General features: G+C 44.4%; 1 protein-coding gene across 2 annotated transcripts; it reads left to right on the top strand.

The window, feature by feature from the left end:
- Positions 1–8,491: 8,491 nt before the first annotated feature.
- On the top strand, positions 8,492–18,507 carry KCNJ8 (potassium inwardly rectifying channel subfamily J member 8). Of its 2 annotated transcripts, none has more exons than XM_039489149.1 (3): positions 8,492–8,704; positions 10,333–10,781; positions 17,043–18,507. In XM_039489149.1, exons 2-3 carry the CDS (start codon positions 10,417–10,419, stop codon positions 17,941–17,943), a joined length of 1,266 nt encoding a protein of 421 aa, XP_039345083.1. In that variant the 5' UTR covers positions 8,492–8,704; positions 10,333–10,416; the 3' UTR covers positions 17,944–18,507. The 2 variants fall into 2 exon arrangements, with proteins under 2 accessions (XP_039345083.1, XP_039345093.1); XM_039489159.1 differs by lacking the exon at positions 8,492–8,704 and adding an exon at positions 8,830–8,881.
- Positions 18,508–22,526: the final 4,019 nt, after the last annotated feature.

The raw sequence follows: 22,526 nt of genomic DNA, 5'->3' as shown, positions 1-22,526 counted from the left end.
GGCCAGGTGTATTTGCTATTTATCAAAGAAACACTGGTGGAAGCTAGACAGTGACAGAGACCTAGAACATTTTGTCTTAGAACAAGGAGTTCCAACTCCTTAAGATGTGCCAGTAAGAATACTTTGGACTCTGGGGGAGATTTCTGCAGTAGCAGTGACGACTCTTTGTATTCAATGCTAGAACCATAAAGTGGGTGTGCACTCATACTCACACACAAGCACTATATATATGTGTGTATGTGTATGTGTAGATATTCCACAAAACCCTCTCAAGACAACTATAAAGACAGAGATAGCTGTAGTAAGTAGCTCTTCCTGCAAATAAAGAACGTGACAATTGGGGTTTGTAGCAGGGTGGACCTCTGCTCCTGCCCTCAAGGGGTTAAAAACAGCCCTGGGAAGGGGCCGAGGCTTGAGAAAGCAGCTTTTATGCTGGGCTGATTGGGAAGTGGCTGCAGCTGGGCCACGCCCCAGTCAGGCCCATCTGGCCCCTATAAGAGGCTGAGCCAGAAGCCCAGGCAGACAGTCTCTCTCTGCCTTCAGAGAGAGAAGGGCCTGGCTGCAGGGAGCTTGAGACTGGATACCTGAGTGAAGCAGGGCTGGGGAAAGGCTGAGGAGCTGGGGAGCTCCAGCCTAGAAAGCCCCAGGCTGCAGCCTAGCGAAGGGCCAACTGGTACTGGGGGTTGCAGAGGGCAGCCCAGGGGTAGGCCAAGGCAGCAGGTCCAAACCCCTTTGCCTCTGATGAGTAGGCTGATACTGCAGTCTGCCCCAGAGTGTGGGGCTAGACAATGACTGGCTGTAGCCAATACTGAGGCAAGGTGGGGATAGAAGGTGGGGGTTCCCTGGGGAGGAGAGACCCTGAGAGAAAGGGGTTACTGCTAGGGGGAAGCACCCCATATAAAAGGGCACCGGGTCCACGGAGGGACACAGGGGCCTGAGGACAGGTGGATCACGAGCCTGAAGAGGGCACTCCAGCGCTGGACAGAGCTAATTCCCAGAGTCACCAGCAGGAGGCGCCGCGGGGATGCTCCCGGCCCGTCTACAGGGTTGCAGCTAGCAAGGAATGTGAAGGGTAACAAGAAGGGTTTCTTCAGGTATGTTAGCAACAAGAAGAAGGTCAGGGAAAGTGTGGGACCCTTACTGAATGGGGGAGGCAACCTAGTGACAGATTATGTGGAAAAAGCTAAGTACTCAATGCTTTTTTTGCCTCTGTCTTCACAGACAAGGTCAGATCCCAGACTGCTGCACTGGGCAGCACAGTAGGCCAGGAGGTGAGCAGCCCTCAGTGGTGAAAGAACAGGTTAAGGACTGTTTAGAAAAGCTGGACATGTACAAGTCCATGGGTCCAGATCTAATGTATCCAAGGGTGCTGAGGAAGTTGGCTGATGTGATTGCAGAGCAATTGGCCATTATCTTTGAAAACTCGTGGTGATCAGGGGAGGTCATGGACAACTGGAAAAAGGCAAATATAGTGCCTATCTTTAAAAAAGGGAAGAAGGAGAATCCGAGGAACTACAGACAGGTCAGCCTCACCTCAGTTCCCAGAAAAATCAGGAAGCAGGTCCTCAAGGAATCCATTTTGAAGCACTTGGAGGAGAAGAAGGTGATCAGGAACAGTCAACATGGATTCACCAAGGGCAAGTCATGCTTGACCAACCTGATTGCCTTCTATGATGAGATAACTGGCTTTGTGGATATGGGGAAAGCGATGGACATGATATACCTTGACCTTTTGATACGGTCTCCCACAGTATTCTTGCCAGCAAGTTTAAAAAGTATGGATTGGATGAATGAACTATAAGATGGATATAAAGCTGGCTAGATCGTCAGGCTCAACAGGTAGTGATCAACAGCTCAATGTCTAGTTGGCAGCCGGTTACAAGCGGAGTGCCCCAGGGGTCGGTCCTGGGGCCAGTTTTGTTCAACATCTTTATTAATGACCTGGATGGTGGTATGGATTGCACCCTCAGCAAGTTTTTAGATAACTTAGCTGGGGGGCAGAGGTAGATACGCTGGAGGGAAGGGATAGGGTCCAGAGTGACCTAGACAAATTGGGAGGATTGGGCCAAAAGAAATCTGATGAGGTTCAACAAGGACAAGCGCAGAGTACTGCATTTAGGACGGAAGAATCCCATGCACTGCTACAGGCTGGGGACCAACTGGCTCAGCAGCAGTTCTGCAGAAAAGGACCTGGGGATTACAATGGATGAGAAGCTGGACATGAGTCAACAGCCAAGAAGGCTAACAGCATAGTGGGCTGCATTAATAGGAGAGTTGCCAGCAGATCGAGGGAAGTGATTATTCCCCTCTATTTGGCACTGATGAGGCCATATCTGGAGTATTGCATCCAGTTTTGTGCCCCCCACTACAGAAAGGATGTGGACAAATTTGAGAGAATCCAGCAGAGGGCAACGAAAATTATTAGGGGCCTGGGGCACATGACTTATGAGGAGAGGCTGAGGGAACTGGGATTGTTTAGTCTGCAGAAGAGAAGAGTGAGGAGGGATTTGATAGCAGCCTTCAACTACCTGAAGGCAGGGGGAAGGGGGCTCCAAAGAGGATGGAGCTAGGCTGTTCTCAGTGGTGGCAGATGACAGAACAAGGAGTAATAGTCTCAAGTTGCAGTGGGGAGGTCTAGGTTGGATATTAGGAAAAACTATTTCACTAGGAGGGTGATGAAGCACTGGAATGGATTACCTAGGGAGGTGGTGGAATCTCCATCTTTACAGGTTTTTAAGGCCTGGCTTGACAAAGCCTTGGCTGGGATGATTTAGTTGGGGTTGGTCCTGCTTTGAGCAGGGGGTTGGACTAGATGACCTCCTGAGATCTCTTCCAATCCTAATCCTCTATGATTCTATGATAGCACTGCACAGCTTGCATAATTCTCAAACTCATTTTAATGAGAAACAATCTTCAAGTTGCCAAAACACAGCAGACCACTTACACACTTTGTTTGGCAGCATACATTGGCTCAAATAAAGGGCCTTGATACTAGTCACATGATCTTAATGATAAGAACTATTTTTGTCCTACTACTGCTGCTGAATAAGACTGAAGGAAGCTGGTTCAGGATCATTCAGGCACTTAGTTTATAGTGTCTGTTCTTTCATGTGTGATTAATCTACTACCCGTTCAGTTGCGGGAGACTTCATGAGATCAGAATATGTTTTTTATCAGCAGTGTGTCCTCATGGAAGACTAGTGCTGCACACATGACAGCTTTGAAAGCCTGCAAAGTGAGTGTACCTCTGAGCAAAGGTTAGCATTTCCCATGCAAATTATCACAAGACCAATTACACTTTTGGTACAGCAGTAAGGGGTGGCAGGCAAACTGTGTGGCATGAACGGCAGCTGTCTTTTGTCGGAACACTTATATGCACTTCACTAAAGGCACAATCCAATTCCCATTGATTTCTGTACTGCAGTAAGGGGTTGGCAGTTTTGGAGTGAGATTATCCTTATTAATATATTTAGAAAGTAAGCGTCATAATCCACTAACCTATAGAAGAAGGGTACCCATACATTTCTTAGGATATGGAAATAAAATTTGGGTATAGTAGGTTGGGCCTCAATTACATTGGTCAGGACCCTATAAAATATCTTGTAAGAGGGCTGTTGTAGGATCTTCTAACTCCTGAAGCTTCTGTTTCTTGGAGTGCTTTTTCCAGTTCTCCTATACTCTATAGACTTTTTCATCTATCTTCTATCACACTATCAGCTCAGCTTGTGCAATATAGTATAACTACTCAACATTCCTAATCACTGGGGAAGCCAGCACCATCACGTAATCGGGCATGCCAGGAGTGAGGCTGGTCCTTCACCTCCTATTACTGAGTCCTCAAGGAAGGGTGGGAGTATGTTAGGTTAAGGTACTTATAATAGAAATGTTACCACCAGGAGTTTTGGCATTCTTTTAATGTTTTGCAGTTATAAGTTTCATTGCATTTCTTATTTTTATGTTAATTTCAATAAAGGTTTTAGCAGTTTGGTATTGTCCTCAGTGTACGTGTTCTTCACCCTGAGAGTCCTCTGCCAATATAGAACTCTCTGAGTTCTTGAACTCTGTAGTCTGAATTGGACAAGAACCTGGTCGGATGTGATCAATGGCAAGCCATAACAACTAACCCATCAAATTCTTTATTTACAGAAAGCACAAGGAGACATTTCTGGGAGATTTTGCTAGGTGATTTGAACCATGTGTGGCAACTAAGCAAATATTTAAAAGAAGAAAGAGCAAAGTTTTTGGTAGTTGTTCTTCTCCATAAAATGTTGCTTCCTGATATTGGGAACAACATGATTTGCCTGAAATTGTCTGACTTTCATTTACTTTGCAAGAGGGAGGTATTTCTTCTTAATAAAGCTACAGAGGTGTTTATAGTGGAAGCAGAGGATTAATAACCTTGAAATATTTGCCTGAGGTCTTACTGGAGGTGGGCCTTTCACCAATCTCAAGTATGAAAGAGAGCAAGGCACCTCTTTGTATTATGAGGAAATATCAAATAGGTGAAAATGGATAGAAGTGCTTCTGCACTTGCAGACTTTCTTTCCCCTGGCAGGGGGGGGGGGGATTGGAGGGAAAAAAAGCTACAGGCTCTGTACATCAGTAATTTCCCTCGCAGCATCCACACCTTCCGGCCATAGTAAGTTATCTGAAAACTTATCATGTTTGATTGGCTTGGGGTTATAAGATCCCTACATATACTGTAACAACTATAGAAAATCAGGCTGAGAAGTGAAACATGAGCACAGCTTGTATGGAAAGATCGAAAGCCATTTCTGCTTCAGCTGGAATAGTCCATGGACAAGCATTCTGTCACTTTCACCTCCAGGGGAGCTTTGTGCTTGAAATTAGTACCACATTATCACTATCAGCAAAAAAGAGGAGAGGTTTGAGGTGAGGCAGTCCCAAAGGTAGTCCCATACCCTGTCCCTCTTCTTGTGTCAGATTGGTTTAGAGATCTGAGCTGAGGGAAAGGAAGGGAGTATAATATTGGGAGGGTGATGCGTGGAGCAACTTGCATTCTTAGAAAATGACATGTGTCTTCCTGTTCCTGATGTAAAGATATGGCCTTGGTGTGTAATTTCCCACATCTCATATATTAAGTCTTGTATTTCAGCAATAATCTTGCAGATAATCATACCCTGGGAAATGTGCTGATCTTGTGACATAAGTAAAGTACTGTGGAGTGCTATCCCTTAGTCATAAGGGATTTTGTCTTGTAGTTTTCATATAGTTCTTTATGTCTTCAGAAAGACAGGGGCCACCATAATAGCCTGCTTCCATCCCAATCTGGTGCAAACATTTCACGGAAGCTTAAAAAATCACTAGCTAGTTTAAAATATATTGTTTAACTTGTGAGCTTATAGCATTGATTACACACAAGTGAGTTCCAGAGCTACACAATTGAGGGCTCCTTACAAAGAGCAAACCACGCAAGCAACCCACCAAAACTGCCCGCCCCAGCCTCACCTACCTCTCCTGTTGTTGGAGTCTCAAAGTCCTGTGCAATTACAGGAAGTTGAACAATTCAAGACTCCAAACTATGACCTTGCTCCTGCAAACACTTAATTACACACACAAGTAGCTTTATGCACTTGAACACTGCATCAACTCATGTGCAAATAGTCAGCCCCAAAAATAAATAACCATCATGAATAGTAATTTACTAATCCTCATCAAAACCCTCAATAAAGGTTTTATCAGTTTGGTATTGTCCTCAGTGTACGTGTTCTTCACCCCGAGAGTTCTCTCCCAGTATAGAACTCTCTGTTGACCCATCAAATTCAGGTCAACAATACTTCCTTTTATTTGTTTTAAACCTGCTGCCTATTAATTCCATGTGGTGACCCCTAGTTCTTGTGTTATGAGAAGGAGTAACTAACACTTCCTTATTTATTTTCTACACACCAGTCATCATTTTATAGACCTCTATCATATCGCCCCTTAATCGTCCCTTTTCCAAGCTGAAAAGTCCTAGTTTTATTAATCTATCCTCATATAGAAGCAGTTCCATACCCATAATCATTTTTGTTGCCCTTTTTTGTATCTTTTCCAACTCCTATATATCTTTTTTGAAATGGGGCGCCCAGATCTGCATGCAGTATTCGAGATGTGGGCATACCCTGGATTTATATAGAGTCAATATGATATTCCCATTCTACATAAAGGGATCAAAGAGGTTAAGTGACTTGCCCACGGTCATATAATGAGTCAGTGGCAAAACTGGGATTAGAATTCTGAAGTACCTGGTTTCCAGTAGCCCCTGATACTGCAAAGATTAATGCGTGTGCTTAATTTTAAGCACATGAGCAATACCCAACTGGGTCTGCTTATCTGCTTAAAGTTAATCATGTGAATAAGTTTTTGCTGATTTGAGGCATCACACACACACACACGCACTCGCAGAGCTGCAAGAACTATGGGTACAAAAGAGATAAGCAGACACAATGCAGAATAGCATGGTACACTTTGCTTCATTAAAGGCTAAATGTAGATCTTTTTATGAATCATAGAAAATGAGGGTTTGGAAGGAATGGTCATCTAGTTCTAGTCTAACCTTCTGCTCAAAGCAGGACCAATCCCCAGACAGATTTCTACCCCAATTTCCTAAGTGGCCCCCTCAAGGATTGAACTCATAAATCCTAGGTTTAGCAGGCCAATGCTCAACTCACTGAGCTAGCCCTCCCACACTGTTCTGTTTATTCTTCCTAGATAGGGGGAAAACATCTCAAATTTCCTAGCAAGTAAGTTTCCATTAAACATCAGATGCTGAGAAATTGCCAAAATTATAACCTTTAACTGGTGTGTGGGAAGGAAGCTTTATTTCATTGTTTATGTATTTTTAGGTATCCCTGTCCATGCACACTTTCTCCTGTGCCCATCTCATATCTTTCAGTACCTGTTACATCAGCTAAACATGAGAATAGGCCCATTCTGCACCCATTCAACTTAATGGGATTTTGGTGCTATAAAAAGTCTCCTATTGTTGCAGCAGGCAAAGTAATGAAGTCAATGGCAAAGGGGCAGCAAAAACCATGACAGATTTTGGCCTTGCTCCTGCAAACACTTATGCACATGCTTATTGTTATGCATGTCAGTTATTTCATCAAATTCAGCAGCCTGGTGTGTAGTAGGAAGAACAAAGAGTACATCACAGTTTATAAAGAGCAAAACCCCATTGTCAGCTGGAGAGAGAAATAAACCACATTTCACAGTTTTGCTGCAATCAGGCAGTTGTTGTATATCTCCAGGCAGTGAGGCTGTAGGCAAGTCTAACTCATTTGAGAGGCAAGTAAATGTGAGCTGTGGCTGAAGAGCCCAATCCTTCAAGTGAATCCTGACTTCAAGGAGAGTTCTGCAGAGCACAGAGAAGACTCCAGTTGAATGCAGTGGGCTTTGGATCAAGCCTAAAAAGCAAAATCTACTTCTATATCATTCAGTTATTTGATTATATTTTAAGGGCTTTGCCACAGAAACAAAAATACCTGAGAGGGTCTTTAAAGATGTAAGACATTATTAAAACTATACATAATAAATGTAAAGGAGATTACAAAAATATAGGATAGACAAGGGGTTTAATTTGATCAGTTATTTGGCTGATCTACTGGTTTTAATAGAAGTCTTTCAATTAGATAATGAAACTAATCATAGTAATCTAAAATCTAATTTAAATAATTCTGTTATCTAATTCTTTTATATTTAAAATTGTTTTTAAATATAATTTTTAATATATTTAAAGCCAGAGCTTTAACATCCCTATTCAACTTTTTTCATTTCAGGTTTAAAAGGTTTAGCGCCAAAGTATCTTAGGTTCCAATGTTTCATTTTCAAAAATGACATAGGCACTTAAGAGCCTAAGTCCTATTGACTTTCAATTGAAACTGAAGGTTCTATAGGGTTATTTGGGGAGATTTTTCAACTTGAACGCAGAGAAAAGTTCAGCTTTTCATGATATTTAGACTCCTGAGTCTCTGTCACTTTTCAAAATGGGACTTTGTCAGAAGCACCTACATGACATTGCAGCCTATATTACCCTGTCTCTGCCTTATTATATGACTTGGGAAGAGCATTTACGGTCAACCCCTATAGTCTTTACACAGGCAAATCTCCCATTGAGTAGAATGGAGTTTTGCCGGAGTAGGGACTACAGGATCAGTGCCCTATTATCCTGACCTTTACAGTTTAAAAAAATGAAATCAAACCCCGCTGTGTATCAATGGAGTTTTGGATTCAAGAATAACCCCCTTCCAAAACAACAATAAAAAAAAAGTTGGGAGCTGTTTAAAAGTGTTTGGCGTGCGGGGCTGTGATCCGTCCCCCCTTTTCCTCTCTCCCACCCTGTCCCACGCACCACTTCAGCGCACCCCCCTTTACCCCCCGCACTTCCGCCGGGGGCTGCTTGCCGCCCCGCAGCTCCGGGACGACCCGTCACGAAATAGATAGAGCCTTACACAACCGGCTGCTTTGCTGAGCATCACCTCCCGCTGGAGCCCCGCGGGGAAGGAAGGAAGGAAGCCGCCCCTGGGAGACAGAGACACCAGCTTCCTGAACTTGTCCTGTACCGCAGCACTAAGCCAGCCTCCCCCCGCAAGGGATCTTCGCTGCTGCTGCTGCTGCCGCCCCGGTGTGTTGGGCGTTCAGCTGGGATGTGGCCAGGCAGCTCCGGGGGTCTGAGCCAGCGGTCCGGCTCCTGCTCGGGATTTTTGTAAGTTTCAGCTTTCCTTCTGGGGTCTTTGCGCTTCCTCGTCGGAGATCTCCTCCCCTTAAACAAGCCGAACAAAGTAAGATCAGGTGCCTGCAGGCGTCGTTCTCCCTTTGAAATGGAAGGATCAACAGTGGGGCGTTTTCTCTCCTTGAAAGCGGAGAGGATTCCTCCCCCCAGGTTAGGTCGGGTTGCGGGAGGGTACGGAGGGGATTTTGTTGTTGTTAATTTACACATATTCTATTTATTTAGTGTTGCATCGTATTCATTAGTAACATTTGAGGGGGAAAAAAACTGGAAGAGATTGGGTGAAATTTAGATATATTATGATGGTAATTGCGGGGGGGGGGAGGGGGTGCAAAGCACCATGCCGATTTTCAGTGCCAGACCAGCTTTTTAGGATTTTAATCGCATGCATAGTTTATTATACAAAATAAAATATTTATTTTAATTTTCATTATTATTATTTGCTTGATTTGGATGGGTGGGGGGGAACCCTCCCTATCTCAATAAGTGGTCAATAATTTCCCAGCTAGGTAATGTAATATTTCCCCACACATTTCTATTTTAATCTGAAATACATGATGCTTTGGGACCAGACTGTCAGCCCTTATTCATACCAGTTGTCTTACTGACTTCAGTAGGGCTATTTGGAAAGGCTCACCTAGGTGAGCTCCACTATTGTGCCCTTGTTAAATAAGGGTCAGATTCTGCAAATTTGTAAGCATGCAAGTAACACTTACTCACATGAGTACTCCCATTCAGCAGTAGGGGCAAAAGACATATCTGCCTTTAGGACTAAGCTTGATAAGTTTATGGAGGGGATGGTAATGATGGGATAGCCTAATTTTGGCAATTAATTTGGCAATTGATCTTTGATTATCAGCAGGTAAGTATGCCCAGTGGTCTGTGATGGGATGGGATCTGAGTTACTACAGAGAATTCTTTCCTGGGTGCTGGCTGGTGAGTCTTGCCCACATGGTCAGGGTTTAACTGATCGCCATATTTGGGGTCAGGAAGGAATTTTCCTCCAGGGCAGATTGGCAGAGGCCCTGGAGGTTTTTCGCCTTCCTCTGCAGCATGGGGCACTGGTCACTTGCTGGAGGATTCTCTGCAGCTTGAGGTCTTCAAACCGCAATTTGAGGTCTTCAATAACTCAGACATAGGTTAGGGGTTTGTTACAGGAGTGGGTGGGTGAGATTCTGTGGCCTGCATTGTGCAGGAGGTCAGACTAGATGATCATAATGGTCCCTTCTGACCTTAAAGTCTATGAGTAATCACTTGCGTGCAGTTGCTTGCATGGTTAACTGTCTAGGTAGGATCTGGCCTTAGAGCATGGATCATTATTTACTTTGGTGCACAGTTATAAGGCCTTTCTGTGGCTTTCCTCATTCTGCCAGTGTCCAAAATAAATCACTATTTTTATTCATTTTATGATTTGGCCCTAACTGCCTTTATAACAATCACAGTCTAAAATGAGCATATAATAGCACTGTAGAATAATCTTACAGTGACATTTAACTTAACAACTGTTCCCACAAGGACCATCTACTCCACATGCCTATCACTTTTATTATCTGGGAAAAATGGGAAATAGATGGCAAACTAGATCTTGTTCTTTCTCTCCTCAGGATGTAGGAAGACAGATAAGGGACAAAAGGGAGACCAGTGGAAAAGCATTTGTGTCCTGCTAGGTGGACTATGGTGGCAGGAAGATGTTGGCCAGGAAGAGTATCATCCCTGAAGAATATGTGCTGGCACGGATTGCTGCTGAGAACCTTCGCAAGCCACGCATCCGGGACCAGCCTCGCAAAGCTCGTTTCATTGCCAAGAGCGGGGCATGCAATTTGGCTCACAAGAACATCCGCGAGCAGGGCCGCTTCTTGCAAGACATCTTCACCACCCTGGTGGACCTGAAGTGGCGCCACACGCTGGTGATCTTTACCATGTCCTTCCTGTGCAGCTGGTTGCTCTTTGCCATGATATGGTGGCTGGTGGCTTTTGCCCATGGAGACATGTATGCTAGCACCGAGAACTGTACAAGCAGTACTAAGTGGACACCATGCGTGACGTGTGTCAGGTAAAGTACAGTAGAAGGTATAAGGAATAGCAATGATGTGAATGCCATGCTGCCCAAACCTAAAACTAGGCTTTGGTTTACTTAAACTGTTCTGTACAGTATAGTCGTCTGAAAAGTTGAGTGTTCTCCACTAGATTCCACCAAATCCTACAAACACCCCAGGCTTGGGAAATACTGTACCTCAGAATTCTTTCATCCTTACCAGATCTCCTATAATCTGATAGTGACAGAGACCCTGCTACTTTTCAGATGTCTCTACAGTATGTTGATAACTTTCCGTGCCTGTAAAGATAGAGCCTGCTTCAACAAAGTGGCCCTTAGGTGTGTGTTGTCAATGGTTTAGTCCTGTCTACATCAATAACACTACCTTGAATGTAATGTGGTCCATAATGAATTTCACCCCATGACACAACAAGAAATAGCTTATCTTGAGAACTATATTTTGACTTCGGAAAATCAGTCCAAACTTTCATAGATGACTACTGAATTTGGGTGCTACATTTTCTGGCTTGTCCAATTTATGACACCTTAGTGAGACTTGATTTCCAGAAAATGGAAAGCGTCTGAATATTAGGCCTCTTTTAGATGTCTCTAGTTGGGAAGCCAAAAATGGAAGTACCCAAAATCATTAGTCACTTATGAAGATTTAGACTATCGATTTTAATTACAGGACAAGTGCTGTGACACACTGCATCAGTATTTATCTTAGGGCTGGTCTACACTAAGGGGAAAAATCGATATAAGATACGCAACTTCAGCTACGTGAATAACGTAGCTGAGTCAATCTCTTATAATATCGAACTTACCCGCCCTCACGGGATCGATGATCGGTCTCTCCATCATATCGCGCCCCCCGCGCCCGGGCGGTGGTGGTTTTCGAGTCGATAGAGCGGCGTTCGGGATCGATATATAATCGATATATAGAATATATATGATCCGATATATCGATCGCTGAAAACCGCGGCCTGTGCGGTAGTGGTAACAGAGTACCTCAGACAACAAGAACTGATGTGAAAAACACTACCAGAGTACTACGATAGGTGTCACAGGAGTGTGTTATTTTCCTTTTACTACCAACAAAACTCTCAGAACCCTGGCACTTTCCAGAGCACCAGTCAAATGACTGATCAGGAGGGAATTTCAGTATGTTTACAGACTCCAAAGAGCAAACATTAATAGGAGCAAGCAATGAGACCATTCTGTGATATGTGCAGTAAGATCTTTATTTATAGTACTTGTTCTTTGAACAGAAAGGGCCTGATTAACGGTAGCCCTGTCATTTACACCAGTGCAAAGTGGGTGTAAAATGCTACTGAATCAGAATAGTTGCATTTTGCATGCATTTTGCATACACTTTGCATTGTTGTTGGGACCACACAAGGGGCAAGGTGCTGTAGAATTAGACTCATAATAGCTGAGTGTCCACTTTTTTCTCCCTCTCTGTCTCGGTGATACAAACACCATGGTAGCATGTACAAAATTCCAAGTGGCATTATTTGTGGCCTAAATAGGACCAGGTTCTTCATCCCTTCCCTTGTTTTTATGCTGCTTTCCTAAGTGGGGCTATTCCCCTTCCAAGCTGGACTAAACTTCATTACGTTGATTGATTTTACATTTATTTATTCTTAGGAACTGGCTGCAAGCCAGAGCTTCTGAAATGAGCAATTATGGCTCAGGTCACCTCTGTGAGGGAACTCTGTCAGGTTCCTTTTTCATAGCATCTCCTCTCTATTATTCAAGGAAAGGCGGGGCTGGGTTTGCAGCAGCAGAAAGGGCTCCATCCCACAAACCTGCTACTCTCTGGGGATCTACCGGAAGGAAGGGCCATTGGGCACTGAGCTTTCTACATTTGGTCTGGGACTCCCTGCCTTGGCTTTCAGCTTCAAAGTAGCAGCACAGCTCCAATGGAGCCTCTCCTATGGGACTTCCTTGCTGGCTGCTACCCCAGGACGTCCCCTTCCCAGAGGACATTTCAAGGCAATGGAATGCACATGCACTGAAGTTCACACTGATTCATTTTTTGTGAGGAATCTGCACGATACTCGGCCTTATGCAAGCTGGGGGTCACATGAGCACAACAGCTTTTAAGCCATGCCTCCTGCTGCCAGGCATGTCCCTAGTAATCCCTTACACTAGACTGCTTAACTGTCTGCTTCAGGCAGTTTTATGGCTGCTTTCAGCTGCCAATGTGGTGCAAAGGGGCTGTATCCAGAACAAGGTTCTGGCCCTCTCTCTATTCCATCCACTGGCATTACCACTGATAAGCCTCCACCTAGTCTATGCAGGATTTAAGGTACAAAATCTCTATTCAAACAAAAATTCCAGTGAGGTCACTACATTTTACTGCAAGGGAAATGTGAAGGGTTATTATAACCAACTGAAACATAGGCACGGGAACTATGGGTGTGAGGAGTGCTGTAGCACCCCATGGCTCCCGGATGCTAGCCCAGTGTTCGGGGACTCCACTGCCGGCCCTGCACCCAGGATCCCAGCTGCTGGCCCCATGCCCAGGGTCTCGGCTGCTGGCCCCACACTCAGGTCCCGGCCACCCAGTTCTGCTGCCACCCTGCTCCTGGGGTCTGCTGCCACTCTGCACCCAGGGCTTTGCTCCGAGCCTCAGCTGGGGATGGGGGGTTGGACAGGGGCTAGGGGGCTGGCTTTCAGCACCCCCACTATTAAAAATGTTCCAGCGCCACTGAACTCTGAAGTGAATGGAGGATTAACATAACTCTTTGCTTTAGCACATGACAAAGAACACATGTCATATAGTATTAGTAGCTGTAGTGTTTCAGGCCAAAAGGTAGACAACCATCTATCTTCTAGTCATGAAAAGTAATTTTTCATTGGCAGTAAATGATTCTGTTCTATTAAAACTGGTTACCTGTTCCAACAAAATTATGGAACAAAAATATTGTTACTAATATTTTTAAGAATAAAGAAAAACTGAGTATCTTATCTAAAAGGAATATTTGATATTCTCACTATATACAGTAATAATAATTTAAAATAGCCAAAATTCTAAAGCCTGTGTGCCTAAAGTTCGGCTCTTAAACCCATATTAGACATCTAACTAAAATCTTTCCATGTAGATGCCAAAATGTGGCTTTAGGAGACACCTCGGTTTGAAATTTGTAACCAACATTTAGAACTCATAGAGCACTTTATGTTTTCAAAGTGCTACATAACTATTAACCACACCCCTCTGTGGTAGGTAAATATTTGTTATCCTGCCCATTTTCCAGACAGGCAAATTGTTTGCCAAAGCTGAAATGGGAATTAGTGACAGATTTGGGATTATTACAATTAGGAGCTCCCTGGCTTTTACTTCTGTGTTCACGTGCTCAGCTTGCTAGACCATAGTTTCTTCAAGAACTGAGTTTACACTATAAAAAATGTGGATTCTTTTTCAAATGAATCATTTAAAAAGGAAATTGGAGTATTTGAAATTGTAGCCATACACTTCGCTCTGCATGTGGCTGAGTATTCATCACCCTTTCACTAATTCCATTAAATACCATATTAACCCCTTCATTCCTGAATTCTTTAGAACTAAGTGCAAAAACCAAAAAAAACCAAAATTAACGCCCCCTTCCCCCCACAAAAAACACCACATTGGTGGTGACTTCCAAGAACGAAAAGCTTTTAAAAGCCCCTGGTTTTAAAACATGCTTATCAAATTTGGATTAGAGCCAGTGAGAACTCAGCAGTCACATTACTGGGAGTCACTTCCTTTAAGATGAGTTTTCTCTTTCCACAGAAAAAAAATCTCCCTGATTTTGCATGTGCTATAAAACATTTTGAATTCTCTTTGTGACTCCTGGTCCTCTAGTAGTTCAAAGGACTGTTCCGACTTATCTGAAGACATGGTCAAATGCTATGTCTAAACTACGTGGGAGGTTGACCTACGCTATATAACTCCAGCTATGTGAATAACGTATCTGGAGCCAAAGTACCTTAGGTCGAGTTACCGCGGGAGGTTGACAGGAGAAACTCTCTCATTGACTTACCTTACTCTTCTTGTCGGGGGTAGAGTACAGGGGTCGACTGGAGAGCGATCTGCTGTCGATTTGGTGGGCATAGACCCACAAAATCGACCGCCAGTGGATTGATCTCAGAGCATCAATCCCAGCTGTAGTGTAGACCTGCCCAAAGAGTTAGTTAAGAATTGATCAGGTTTTGTTCTTTCAAAACCAAACCTGAAACAAGCGTGGTTCAGAGCTATCTTTGCGGAAAGGACATATATATTTCATTAACATAGCTCCGTTATGTACCTAGATGTTACATCTGCATGGACTGTAATACATGAAAAGGGCCATTGTCATATTTGTTCATATGCATCAATATAAGATTCCATGTATGGCATGTCCAGTAAATAATCCACATGCTACTTATGTAGCATTCACATAAAAGTTACAAACCTAGATCCAGATTTAAATTTTGCAGCTGGCCTTATCTTGACAGTGAGTTGAACCAAAATGCTAGGTCAAACCACCCCCAGCCTTTGGGAGATGAAGGGAATGAGTGTAGAGGCCCATTGACTTCATTCAGCTGCCTAGCCCCACTGGCTTACTCTCGCTCGTGAACAGCATGGTTGCTGCAGGAGCCATACTTCTAGGGGTTTCCGCTAGAGTGATTGTCCCCAAAGCCCACTGATGGGGCTATGCAATGGGTTGTGCTCTGTCCTAGCCATGGCACGCCCTCTGTGGGTAGTGTCCTGCCCATTGTCTGCCCTGCTGTTTGTCTGTTTGGGACCCGCTTTGCTCCCTGGCTTGTGGAGTCCTCTTCTGGACACAGCCCTCCGGCTGTGCCCCACTCGGGTCTCTCCCCTCTCAGGGGTATCCAGAGTCCTCAGTCTGCACCTGCCCTTATGGCCCACTGCAGCCCCGGAGTCTAACCCTCTGCCTCAGGGGCAAGCCACAGTCTGTATTGGGCCACACTCCTCCACAGCCAGGTGCTGTGTAAGTGGTGCGGGGGACCCAGGCCTGTCCACTACTCTGTGTCTTGGCCCAGGAGTCCCTATGGCAGCAGCCATGTCCTCCCCTCTTTCTCCCCTCTACTGCTTGCACTCCCTGGGCCACTTCTCCTTTGGCCCTTGGACCTTCTCAGCCCTTCTAGTCAGGGGCTGCAGCCTGGCAGGTCACAGGCAGGAGCCCTCTCTCTGCTCCCCTGAGCCTGCCCAGCACTGCTCTGTCCAAGGTGTTACCTCCTTACATCAGGAGCCAGTACTTCTCCCTTGCTAGTCAGGGAGAGACTGCTCTCTCCTTTGCTAGGCAGCCTTTATATAGGGCCCAAGTGGCCTCTTTCTTTGCCCTGATTGGCTCTCCACAGGCCTTTGCTGACTGTCTGCTGGTCTGCACAGCCTCTCTGGCCTATTCCAGCCCTTTTTCTCATGGAGTGGGGCAGCCTCCCCACTACAGGCTAAAAGTCCAGAGGGGAAAGTAGTGTAAGGGTACGTCTACACGACCCGCCAGATCAGCGGGTGGCGATCAATCTATCGGGGATTAATTTATCACGTCTAGTGCAGATGCAATAAATCGATCCCCAATCGCTCTGCCATCGACTTCTGTACTCCACCATGGCAAGAGGCGGAAGTGGAGTCGACGGGGGAATGGCGGCAGTCAACCCCGCGCCATGAGGATGCGAGGTAAGTCAACTTAAGATACGTCAACTTCGGCTACACTATCCTTGTAGCTGAAGTTGCTTATCTTAGGCTGACACCCACCACACCTCCCATGTAGACCAAGCCTAAGTTAACTCAGGCTGTACTCACTGCACAGCTTCCCTTCACTGGTTTGGAGAGTGGGAGAATCTAGAAAAGTCAACCATCTCATCCACACTCCCTCCTCCACACCCCCCGCCAGCTCTGTGGAAGTGGAAGGTGTTGTGCTCCTGACTCAGAGGTTTCATTGGGTGGAGGGAAAGAAAAGAACACTCCAAGAGTTAGAGCTCTCTGCCTGCTGACATGGAGAAGAATATGGACCATTAGGCAGGGAGGTTAGGAGAATTGTCCAAAGCCAGAGAGAGAGTGTCAATGCCAGTATTCAGGATTTCCAGGCTCTCAGGTTTGTCCTTTGATCATTAAACAATGGCTCTTGCTCCTGCAAATGTTGATCATGCAAAACTGCCACTGAAGTTAATGAGAGTTTTACGTGTGCAACAATTGCAAGAATGAACTCTTCCGTTGCTTCCTATTCAGTGTATACTGTTAACTTTTCTACTTGAGGTATGTAGATAACTAATTGTATGCAATTTTCTCCGTAGGTCTTTCACTTCTGCTTTCCTCTTCTCCATTGAAGTTCAAGTGACCATTGGTTTTGGGGGCAGAATGATGACAGAGGAATGTCCCATGGCCATCACTGTCCTGATTCTGCAGAACATTGTAGGTTTGATTATCAATGCCGTCATGCTGGGCTGCATATTTATGAAAACTGCCCAGGCTCACAGAAGGGCAGAGACCTTGATTTTCAGCCGGCATGCGGTGATTGCCGTTCGGAATGGCAGACTTTGCTTCATGTTCAGAGTGGGAGACCTGAGGAAAAGCATGATCATCAGTGCCTCGGTGAGAATACAGGTAGTAAAGAAGACGACTACGCCTGAAGGGGAGATCATCCCTATACATCAGCAAGACATCCCGGTGGATAACCCTATTGAAAGCAATAACATTTTCCTGGTGGCTCCTTTGATCATTTGCCATGTCATAGACAAGCGGAGTCCTCTCTATGATATCTCTGCTAGTGACCTTGTCAACCAAGATTTAGAACTTATAGTGGTACTTGAAGGAGTAGTAGAAACCACTGGCATCACCACACAAGCAAGAACATCTTACATAGCAGAGGAGATCCTGTGGGGCCACCGCTTTGTGCCCATCGTAACAGAAGAGGAAGGCGTGTACGCGGTTGATTATTCCAAGTTTGGCAACACAATCAAGGTAGCAGCTCCGCGGTGCAGCGCTAGGGAGCTGGATGAAAAGCCTTCCATTCTCATCCAGACTCTTCAGAAGAGTGAGCTGTCTCATCAAAACTCTCTGCGGAAACGCAATTCCATGAGGCGGAACAATTCCATGAGGCGGAACAACTCCATGAGGCGGAACAACTCTTCTCTCATTGTGCCCAAAGTACAGTTTATAACGCCCGAGGGGAATCAGAGTGTGTGCGAAACATGATATACAACCTCACATGAGGCAGAGTCTCTGATAAAGGTTGAGAGGCCAAAAATGTTTTTAAAGAAACAGATGCAAAATAGAACTGTACTGGAGCTATTTATTCTTTTACTTAATGAAAGCATCACATAACAGCAGTAGGAAACACTATAGCACTAGGCATATTAATTAATTAATAATGACATTCAGAGTAAAGGAAGCATGATTCACTCATGTAATGTATTTTGTATTAATATGTGTTTTAGTGGCATGTTAGATTTTTTTCCTATCAAGGAAATCTATCTGATGCTTTTCTACAGACTGTCATAAAATGTATTTTACTTTTTACTTCTGGATTATGCACTGTCAGACAGTGGGCTGATTTTCAATAGCACTGTGCACCTAGTAGCTTCCAATTATTTATGTGGGATGTATGGATTTAAGGTTAATAGATTCATTGATTCCAAAGGCCAGAAAGGACTTCTCTGATCATCTAGTCTGTCCTCCTATATATCATAGACCATAGAACTTCTCCAAAATATTTCCTAGTGCACATCCAGATCTTGATTTAAAAATTGCCACTCCTGGAGGATCTACCATGACCTTTGGTAAATTGTCCCAATGATTAATTTCCCTGACTGTTAAAAAAAAATGCCTTATTTCCCATCTGAATTTGTCTAGCTTCAACTTCCAGCCATTGGATATTGTTATACCTTTGTCTGCTAGACTGAAGAGCCCATTATCATATATTTGTTCCCCTTGTAGGTAATTATAAACTTTAATCAAATCACCCCTTAACCTTCTCCTTGATAAGCTAAATAGATTGAGCTCCTTGAGTCTATCACCATGAGACATGTTTTCTAATCCTTTAATCATTCTTGTGGCTCTTCTCTGAACCAATTTATCAACATCCTTCTTAAATTGTGGGCATCAGAACTGGACACAGTATTGCAGCAGCAGTCACAGCAGTGCCAAATACAGAGATAAAATAACCTCTCTACTCCTAATCAAGATTCCCTGTTTATGCATCCAAGGATCACGTTAACCCTGTTAGACACAGCATTGTTTTTTGGAAATCAAGTAAAGTGTTCATAAACAATTTCCCATTATCTTTCAATTTATTCTGATTAAATTCTTCGTCCCAGCTGATTTGCCTCAGAATTGTTTTCAGCTTTGTGAAATTGGCACCTTTAAAGCACCGTCTGTGTGTGTGTAAATAAGAATAACTAGTTTGGACTTTATTCTGTTGGCACATTATAAAGTCTGTTTTGGGGGGGTAATATCCTGGCTCCACAAAAGTCAATGGCAAACCCCATCCCGATTTCAATGGGGCCAGGATTTCACTCCCAGTTTTTAAAATCTTGGTTCCACTGGTTTCTGAAAAAGTCATTAGCAACAGAAGGCCGGACTAATTAAAGAAATGAAAACCGCACTCTTTAGCACCACTGTTGGCAACATCAGTACTGATTGATCACAGGACCACAGCTTAAAAGTGGTCGTGCCATGACCCCAACCCACCAGCTCTGTGGCCTGTGGAACTTTGAGCAAGTGCCAAAACCTGGGAGTGAGGGATGATGTTCGCCACCCCTACACCCCCTAATTGGTGCCAGTGCTTCCACCCCTGCCTGCTAACCCTCTTGGAGTGTGGCTAGCAGGGGCAGCTCCAGGCACCAGCGCTCCAAGCGCGTGCCTGGGGCAGCAAGCTGCGGGGGGCGCTCTGCCAGTCACCGCTAGAGCGGCAGGCAGGGTGCCTTCGGCAGCTTGCCTGCGGAGGGTCTGCTGGTCCCACGGCTTCCTGCGGGAGGTCCGCTGAAGCCGCAGGACCAGCGGACCCTCCGTGCTTGGGGCGGCAAAATGTCTAGAGCCACCCCTGGTGGCTAGTGAGCTGGTGCAGATAATGAGCCTGTCCATTTGTTAGTAGAGTGATCAATACCATTTAAAATAGTCACATCTGGAGATCTGTATCTCACCACCTTGCATCCACGGCTACGGCTATCAAATTGTTCAGAAATGTTTGTTTGCCCATTTGTTTGAAACAGGCAAAGCACCATTCCATCAGCTGTTGTATAAAACCAAATTTTCCATAAAATAAAAAAAAATAGCAATAATGACTTACTCTGCCTCCCTTGTGGGGGTTTTTTCCACCCTTCTTGCCCTTGTCTCATTCTATTCTCAACTCTTCACTGTTTGTCTTGATTCTTCCTTTCTTCGGCCTTTTTCAGGGCCCCTTAGTTTAATGTTTCCATATTATTTCACTCTCTAAATATTTCTGCTGAGATTTTTTTTCTTCATAACGTGCTGTCTCGGTCTATCCCCCAATTTGGTCTCTCTCAATCTGAACACCAGTACATTCTCGCTCTCCCATCTTCTACTTTCCCATCAGTTCCAATCATTCTACCACTACCATTTCTTATTGTTGTTATTTATTTTTTGTATTGTGGTAGCACCAAGGAGCCCCAGTCAGGACCAGGACCCCCTTGTACAAGGCATTGTACACATGCAGAACAAAAAGACTGTCCCATTTTAATCCCGTCCAGATTCTCTTTCCATTACACTTTTAGCACCCAGTCCCCTTGGGTGCTCTGCCCTCTCTGGAATGAGAACCACAGCCAGGTCCAGCTTCCCCTCCACGTGTAGATGGAGACTATATTTGGGAGAGTGAGTTGGTGACAGCTAGTGACTTTGCGGGTGTCACCATCTAAATCCAGGTGAACTGAGCCCTCAGCACAGCAGGGTGAACTGATGACAGCACTGTTTCTGAGTGAGCAATGCAGTCTTGGGTGAGGGAGCATTGCGGAGATGCTGACATAGCACACACAGTGTTCGTGACATCACCCGAGAGCAGCATTCCTCACAGAACATAGGGCTCCACACAGATTGAAGCACTGCCTTACAAACCACAAGATGCTGAGGGGGATTGAGTTGGCAACTCTATATACCAGAGTTTCTGAAGCTCTTTTTCCTCCTGCCATAGGTTTTGCAACTGAGAGGGGATATTTGGCCCTGTATCAAGTTTGAGGTTATACATGTTCAAAGGACACCATCAATTAAAACTCAGAGACACATTTTTCAAATATGGCTGCTTAAAGTTAGCTTCCAATTCCATGTAGGGACCTAAGTAAGCAGCGTGACTTTGGGGCAACCAGCAGCTCCCAGTGAAATCAGTGCTTTTGAAAGTCTGGCCACGTACAGAGTTACCTATCTCGCTGAATTTTTTGTGCCTAGTATTATTACCCATAATACCAAGGGTTATTATAAGTGAAAGACATTAAAGGAATACTATATTTTTCTCCCTTTCCCAGCTCATTTATTTTATGCATTTGACAGCTTTTTGTGTATAATAAAATCTAGTGTACTCTGAATGGTCAGTCAAATTTCCCTGTTTTATTTTTTTTAAGTCTTTTATGCAGCAAGCAGTGGGAGAGAAAAATATTTTAGAAGAGGGAAATATGATTGCAAATCCAAAAAAATTAACCAGAGGATTCAATGGCAGATGTAGTATCTTTAAACTTTTTCTCTCCAATAAAATAGACTGGATTACAAGTTGACTCTGCCTCTTTTAATAGAAATGTAAAGGAAGAATGTCTGTCATCTGCATGGAAAACAAAAACATCCAAGGTTACAAAAGCAAGGATTTAAAAAAAAAAAAGACCCAAGTGTTTGGAAGGGCTCCAAAGCCTCATGCTTCAGGGCATAAACCAATCTCTGACTAATACGGTCAGGAGGAAATTTTTCCTGATGGCTGGTTATTCCATAGCTGCATGCTGGAGGGTTTCTTGCACTTTCCTCTCAACCATTTGATTCTGGCCACTGTTGGAGACAAGATACTACACTAGATGGACCTTGGGTCTCAGCCAGTCTGGCAAATTCTATGATCCTCCTGTGGTAGAAATGTCTGATGAAATACAAATGTTTTGGAAATGTGCCTACTCTTCTACTGCCTTCACCTCTTCTCCTGCCTTGAATATTTTCTTCAAATGTCAACAATGGTGACTGTCTGGACTATTAAGGAACCATGCCTGAGTAGTGTAATGGTTACCATAGGCTCAACAAGGCAGTTAAAAGAACACTTTGAACTCCAGGTGGATTTTGAGAGGGAGGCATTATCATTTAAGGTGGCATATATTTACAAGTAAAACCCTAAGGCCTAGGTGGTAGCTTTGGTGCCACTGCCCTGAGCAGAGGATGGTGGTGGAGCTGAACCTCTTCAATAAAAGCAACATGGAGATTGTGCCTCAGGCAGACAGAATGAGCCAGATTTACAAAGCTATTAGGTACCTGAAGATGCAGACAGGCCCTTAGTGGGATTTTCAAAAGTACCTAAGCAGGTTTGGCACCTATCTGCATATGTAGGTGCCTAAATAGCTTTGTATGTCTGAGCTAATCTTCTTAGTACTGCTCTGTGTGCACAGGGTCTGGAGGAAGGGGGGGAGTGGGGACGTACATTCAATGCACCAGCCTCTTATTCTAGAGTAGATCACTGTCTCTGGTGTAGTGGCCCCACTCCACCCTGGAACAATCCATTCTGGGTTTTATATGACACCTAATGCATCTTAGGACACAAATTATATTTGGTTCCAGGCAAAGTTTGATTTGTTCAATAAGCC

Source organism: Mauremys reevesii, linkage group 1 (assembly GCF_016161935.1).
Source record: "Mauremys reevesii isolate NIE-2019 linkage group 1, ASM1616193v1, whole genome shotgun sequence".
Lineage (NCBI taxonomy): Eukaryota > Metazoa > Chordata > Testudines > Geoemydidae > Mauremys > Mauremys reevesii.
Note: the sequence above shows the minus strand (reverse complement) of the source record. Positions and strands in the feature narration are given on the sequence as shown.